General features: G+C 42.7%; 1 protein-coding gene across 1 annotated transcript; it reads right to left on the bottom strand.

Moving 5' to 3' along the window:
* Positions 1-488: 488 nt before the first annotated feature.
* LOC147612932 (uncharacterized) lies at positions 489-5870 on the bottom strand. The gene is made up of 3 exons (XM_086782207.1): positions 5748-5870; positions 5364-5586; positions 489-3033 (listed from the first exon to the last, which is right to left on the bottom strand). Exons 1-3 carry the CDS (start codon positions 5753-5755, stop codon positions 601-603), a joined length of 2664 nt encoding a protein of 887 aa, XP_086638333.1. The 5' UTR covers positions 5756-5870; the 3' UTR covers positions 489-600.
* Between the last annotated feature and the right edge of the window lie 1599 nt (positions 5871-7469).

Raw genomic sequence — 7469 nt, 5'->3', positions numbered from 1 at the left:
TAGACACAAAGAGTGGTCATGTTTGAAAGAAAAAAAAAAAGCCTTACAGGGGGATTTGTAGACCACATGAACTTCACTTGATGCGGGAATTAAATTAAGCTGCCATGTGGCATCCTTTGAGCTCATTTTTTGAAATGTAAGAGTAGAAGAAGTTTGAAAGCCAAAGGTGGTGTGCATAGTTATTTGTAGGCCTGTGTTTGATGAGAAAGCTTGAAGTGAACATAACAAGGCAAGGTTTCTTGAAGTGGGAGTGATCATAAGGAAAGTGATCAAGAATGCAAAACATTGGGTTCAAACCTGGCTCTTTTATACAAGCAATATCATGTCTGGGTGTGAGTAAATCTTATGAAAACACCCATAGTTAGCTATGCCCAATATCCTGTTTAAGTTTTTCCATATTTTTAACTAGAAAATGAAGGGAGAAGGGGTTATCAAAATGTGGAGAGAATGCTATTCTCTCAATTCTAGACTGATAAATAGACATGGAATTGACAAAGTGGAGGTTTGTATATATAAAGCTTGTGTTTACAAAGCCCGTTAACAGACACATCATTTTTTATATGTGTATGTACAGGGATGATACAGAGTTGGGTGAGGAGGTTACCTAGAGAATGGATCATTGGAAGAGAAGATGGAGAAGGCAGGAGTTTGCAGGAGAGGGGGCAAGGAGGAGGGCTTCCTAGTGAAGGGGGCATCCTTCCAGCGCCTACCCAAGTCTGCAAAATGGTGTCCCCAGATGTCATACAACACTACAGCTTCAGATCCATGATGTGGCTCTTTTCTCTTCTGTGCATAGTGTGGTTCATGTATCTGATACTGATAGTACCCACTGCTTCTTCTAGCCCCACTATGATGAAGCTTTGCATGTGTGTGCTGAGGCCGAAAAGCTTCGTCTTCGACACCGCCTTCCTGCCTTCTTCTACTTGTGCACATCAGGCTGCTTTGCTGCATGTGTAGATGGCTGCTGGAGGAGGATGAGAGCGGACTACCTGAGAAGGTCGTTAACAAGGAGGATGAGAGGGGACTTCCTGAGAAGGATGGGGACTTGGGAGACAGAGGACTTCCTGGAGCTCTAGCATGAGGAGCCACAACAGAGGTCGATACAAGATCCAGGCTTTTGAAAGAGTCACTTGTTCTTTTTGCTTGTAAAGAGGTTTGATCCTCAACTTGGACTTTACTTTCTGCTGCTCGCAAAGAGGCTTTATCTGCAATAGGCAGCTTACTATCTGTAGAGCAATGCCATTGAGAAGTTTTGCCCCCATCCTTGTCAGACAATGTTGCCATTGTGGTATCCAGGTCAACTTGCGCCTCATGATTTTGAATCGTTATGTGTGAACCAGAACACAAAGGGCTTACTGGCCTGCATAACGTATAATCTCCTATCACAGGTGAAGAAGGCATCGATAGAGGAGAACTCCTTCCACTATCGCTCCCATTTTCCATCCCGGGCCGCACTAGAGAAGCAACTCCCTTCTTCCTCCTTTTCTGTTTCACTCTTTCCTTCTCCTTGTCTGAAAGAGCAGCAGTAGGTGACTTGGGCTCTGCTCTGTCCAACAATCTCGTTACATCCAACTGAGGAATTGTTTTTTCCTTCCTCAAAATACTTGCCTTACTTCTCAGAGGCGAGGTTCCTCCACCAGAGTTGGTCATGAAAGTTGGCTTGTTGCACGCGCGAGGTTGAGTGGAGGTTCTTTTCTTCCCTGCCACACTGTTGGTAGGACTGGCAGGATTATTGTTCTGCTTTGTATGTGTATCATTCTTCCCTGTGACTGGTTGTTGAGCATTTGATACTTGCGAAATGTACAACAATTTTAAGCCGATGATGCAGCTTATTACTGCATCAAATGCTCTTGTGATCAGACTCAACAAGTTGCTGCATTGCCTGCTCTCATTATGAGTGCACCCAAACTCAATGCTTACATAGATTGAAGAGCCTTTGTCATTGTGATATTGCATGCTCTTTCCATGAGACCTTTGAGAGAGCTGGGATGCATTACTTGTTGATGACCACTGACTCACATCAGACATAATTGAGCCTTCCTGTTTAAGCATTTTACCAAACACTAAAAGTACGAGAAAAAGAGCCAATGTACAGACCTGAAGAAAGAATTTTTTGGCCCTAGCAAACAAGACTGCGTCCTGGCAAAAAGACTGGATGTGTTTTGGGACATTCACCTTGAGGGCCAGAGATAGAAGTCCAGCTGAGGTTACAAGCTGAAGGTCTCCTTCAGCTGTCACTCCAGTCTCAAAGTCAGGCCGATAAGAGATGAGAAGCTTCACCGACTGCCCTGGGCCAAGGTGAAAATTACCCAAAAAGTCTACCTTGAACCCATGTGTTCGGTTGTTCTCCCCTTTTATCATCAAAGAATACACTTGCAAGGGCGAACTTCTTGTATTTCTGACTGTGAACTCTTTTGACGTGCCCTGGTTGCATGCATATTTGGTGCTTTTTTCATCAAGTAACCTGTTGACACGCTCCCTAAATGTCTTCTGTTCTAAGGAAGAGAACAAGCTGGAGTTGAAACCCAGCTCCAATGTGCGGACAGCTCTTTTTTCATCAAAGAAGGACAAGACAGCCGAGCTCCTGTATCCTTGATTTGTAGATCCAGCTTGATCAGTCCAAGCACATTGATCATGTAATCTGAAAATCATGGGATGGAAGACATTTGGGCTCGGCAGGATCATGACCTTCCCAGGTAAAGCATCTTTTGCCATAGTAATTGTCGAGCTTTGAGCTTGTGAGGCCTTCGAACATTTGCCTTGAGTGGAATAATTTTGTTCTGTTGATTTACTTCTCAAATGCCTGGGATTACAATGAATAACAAGCATGCCTTTACTATCTTTGCTCATGCTCATTCTTTCAGCTACAGAACTCTTCAGCTTCTTATTTAGTTCACTCCATTGCTTCTCAATTTGGCCACCTGGAGTAAGTAACGATGCATTTAAGGTTGATTGTCCATGCTGCACACCTTCCAAATCTCCATGCCATACTTCTCTATCAAACTTGAGAGCCCAGAGTTTTTTGTCCAGAGTCTGCATCATAACCAGGGTCCAGTATAAATATAGCATTAGGTCAACATTATCGAAACAGCAAATGCTCTAAACATTGTCATTGCACTTTAATGAAATGCTAGCGAGCTTAAGAACTTCAGTATTTATTGCCAAACTGTGCAGAGTAAAAGTCTTGTCTGTTTTAAGCCTCTGTCTGCATCAAAAGACTCTGTACATTTATAAGAGGAACAAAGAGGCATGGTTAAGATGGGTGTTAAGGTCTTGCTCGGCAGTCTAACTTCTTAGCATTGTAATAAAAAGCTAGTTAAATCTGCAGAAAGGGTAGATTGTTAAGCAGGTCCAAGCCCAATACAAGCCGACATTGAAATCCACATTTGTGGAAGTGGCCGTTAACGTGCATTTAAAGCTCTGGAAGGTTATCTTTGGCATAGATTGAAGTCCATCAATGTGTCCCTCCTCTGGCCAGGTATACAAGTATAAGTGAAACATAGCCTGGCCTCGTAACTTCACAGAGAACTGCCCAAAGAGCATGAGGGTTTGATTGCAACTGATGGGGTTGGGGCCCACACCTTCATGGTTTTGTATAAGGTGACAGAAATGCTCAATGAAATGTAAGAATAAGGCTCGCACCGTGTAGAAAACAGGAATACAGACGGCAAGAAACTTTGCCCATACCTCCTGGAGTTATGGACTCCTTGCATACTTTCTAAAATCACATGCTTTGTGGAGCATCTACTCCTTAGGTCCTTGCTTTGCTTTACCAACATCATCATTTGGTAGTGATAATTGCTTATACACACAAAGACACCACCCCACCCACTCAACAATGATAATGCAAAATCCACCACCACTTACACCCATGCACACACTAAGGGCCTGTTTCCACGCGCACCCATGGACAAAGCCAGCTTCCAGTCGGCTTCAACTGGCTTCCAGCCTGGCAGCCCACTGGCAACCAAGCTTTTATGGGTTTTCGTTTCCATGAAAGCTGGAATTTGAATTTCAAACAGGCTGTTGAGAGGGGGAAATTTGAAAAAAAGCCCAAAAATAGGGTGTGACCGTGTGATGCGTTGCCTCTCCATTCGGTTGTGAGTTGGACTGATAGGAGCCGCCATGTATCCAGGCTGCAACTTGGTTGCCTCTCACCAACCATCTCCCTATCCATGGAAAATTAGATCCAGTTGAGTGATTTCAACCAGCTGCGGGTCCACACACATCCAGCTTCTGCGTGGAAACAAGGCCTAAGATTTGCGCGCACACAGTACAGATGATAAAAAAGACAAAAAGAGTAAAGTGGCCTTTCTTTCTAACATAAATGAGGGCTACTTGGGAATGCTCTGCATGTGATGTAAGGTTCACGTGTTCACCCTTGGCCATTATGTGCATAGCAGGGCTAAAGCTTTTAGCATGTACTTCTATAAGCGCAGTCCTCAAGTTTGGAATCTTAATCACATGCGATTCGCTTCCAATAATCTAGGTAGCTCAGGTGTTGGCTTAGTCATATATATGAGAGATGGGATCAGCTTGTTTATTTGAGATGGCAGTAAGCACGACACTGGTGACCATATTCGAAGGAAACACGAACACAAAGTAGAGTTTCCATGAAGATACAACTGTCCACTAGCTCGCGTTAAGGCCTTCATAGGCAGTAGAAACACAGAATGGAAACAGGGCCCTTTATTTGAGAAATTTTCCATTATAAGCTTAGCAGGGATGGCTTCTAAGGGTTCTCTGATTGTGACAAAGAACATTGTGAAAGGAAGATGCATATGTTGTCACATTCATGAGATGTATTATAAATTTAACTGTTAAGGCTTATGAGATCAATTAGTAAATCTTTGTGGAAAAATGCAAGTAAAAAGCCATTTCTCTGTGCACAAAAAGCCCCATTCCTCCTCATGTCCTATGCATACAAGTAACCGCCCCCATCCTCAAACTCATCCTCCACAAAAAAAAAATTGTTATTTTGATTGAAGCTATATCATTATTTATGGGCATCTTTCTTTTTTTTGGGTCACGAATCATCATTCTTACAAGTGGCAAAGTGGATTTAGATAAGTTTTTGCATAGGATGTGGAATCCTGTTCGGTTGGGGGTCTCAGCCCTATTAGAGGAAATTTTCAAATGGTCAAAAGTGATCTGCGGATGCAAACCAGGGGCATGGTCTATAAGACCATAAAGCTCTAATCAAAAGGTTCATAAGCATATAGATATCCTTCTACAAATCTGTGTTTCATGAGCATTAAAGGTTCTTCTTGGCAGGCTCATATGCAGGTTTTGCTATGATACGTGTTTTCCCAAAAAGAATGTTACGTTAATGATTCTCATAGGATTGGCCTAGTTTTATGTACCTGATTTGCCTTTGCTATTGAAGGATCCTTTGCTATGAAGCTTTCCAAGATAACAGAGGGTGCGTCGCAGTCCGATTGATTACATACAAAAATCGGCTTCTCTTGGTGCTCTTCAAGGCCATCATCCTTCACTATAAGAGGTATGCACAAAATTAAGAAGAGAAAATATAAGAATCGGCTTGCGGACTTGAAGTTTACAGGGCCTTGTTTGTGAAGGAGCACCCTGTCAATACAAAATAAACATAAGCTTTTGTGGGAGATCATTACTAACCCGACCAAATCTCTATTCAACAGATTTTAATTCATGGAGGAGGAGGAGGAGGAGGAGGAGGAGGAGGAGGGAAAATTTGTGTGCAGCATGAAAAAAGACTTGAAGGTGGTTACCTTCTCATTTTAGTGATGAAACTGTTTGAAGCTAGAGAACTATGGTATGCTTCATTCTTAATGGTAACTTGGTTTGGGTTTGTAGTACAAACGTACAGTGTGTGTGTGTATGTATGGGTGTGTGTGTCTTAGAGTAAGAGAGAGAGAGAGAGAGAGAGTGGGGAGAGAGAAGGGAGAGAGATCTATTTGTCTTTTAATCATGGAGGAGATTCCTAATGAAGGAGATTCCTAATGAAAGTTTAGAGAAGATTTCATGTGGTTGTATTGGAAGATTCTATCCAACTTTGAAGGTAGAAGATAATAGTTTTGATGGTTTTTTAAAAGTTGTGTGTTTGTGTGTGTGTGTGTGTGTGTGTGAGAGAGAGAGAGAGAGAGAGAGAGAGGTGGGTTTTGGGGAGAGGTTATCGCTTGAAATATGCCAAAATGTGAGAAGGCGGCATTGTTGGGTAGCCCACTAGTAGGCTAGCAGGGGATCGTGCACCTTTAGATCTTGCCTTTTCTTTTTAGAGATTTTGAAGGTGTGGTTGTTCAATTGTGTTGAGGCACAATTCATAAGACTAGTGGGCAACCTGTGCTTCGAACATTTTTTTAAGATTATAAATTCAAATTCTACTCAAACTTCCTCAAACCTCCTCTCTTTTTCGAACCTCCAAATTCTTGTCACGTGGCAATTTTGTGAAACTTTTCCTTAAGATAATATAACCTCATCTCTTTTTTGAACCTCCAAATTCTTGCCACGTGGCAATTTTGCGAAACTTTTCCTTAAGATAATATAACCTCCTCTCTTTTTCGAACCTCCAAATTCTTGTCAAGTGGCAACTTTGTGAAACTTTTCCTTAAGATAATAGAGTGATAGAGATAAGATGAGAGAGAGTGTGTCAATCCTCTCACATGTAAAGAGAGAGAGAGATTTTTGCGTGCGTGTGTGGCGATGTGTGCGTGAGAGATTTCTGGGTGAGTGTGGGGCAATGTGTGCATGGAGACTTTTTACTTAAAAAAAGTGAGAGAGAGAGAGAGAGAGAGAGAGAGATTATAATATGGGCACATTCTCGATGCCCGAAGAACAATGAGAGACTTTGTTGATGCGTCTTGGCCTTGAGAGAAGCGAGGTCTCTCTCTCTCTCTCTCTCTCTCTCTCTCTCTCTCTCTCGCGGAGAGAAACGAATTGGATTGCGGAGCACGCGAGCTGTGATCTTTAATTATTCACACTCTGCGCTCTCACACTCTCGCTCTATCTCACACTCACACCTCACACGTGTGGCACTCCTTTCTACGTGTCAACAGCCCAATCAGGAGCTTATTGAGGCCCATCCAGTTAAGCGGCTTAGATAGAGAGACCACCCGCAATGGAGAGGGACCCAAGGTGTTGTAACAGCCACTACCTGCTTTTGATGACATATATATAGAGAGAGAGAGAGAGAGAATATTTGATGACGTTCAGGAGTGAAGAGGGAGAGACCTGGAAGAGCTTGGACTTTGAAGAGTCGAGAGAGAGAGTGGAGAGAGGATTTAGAGCGAGATTCAAAGTCCAATGGATGAGAGAGAGAGAGAGAGAGAGTGGAGAGAGGATTTTGAGAAAGAGAGAGAGAGACCTAATAGTTGTTACTAAGTCCCACTGCCTCTACTTTACTCCTACCAATTAGCTTTCCCCCATCTATATATACATATATGTGTGTGTGTGTGTGTGTATTGTATGGTCCTACCAATTAGCTTTTCCTCTTG

Source organism: Cibotium barometz, chromosome 44, assembly GCF_041138505.1.
Source record: "Cibotium barometz isolate CiBa-2024 chromosome 44, ASM4113850v1, whole genome shotgun sequence".
NCBI lineage: Eukaryota > Viridiplantae > Streptophyta > Polypodiopsida > Cyatheales > Cibotiaceae > Cibotium > Cibotium barometz.
This window is presented reverse-complemented; position numbering and strand designations above follow the sequence as displayed.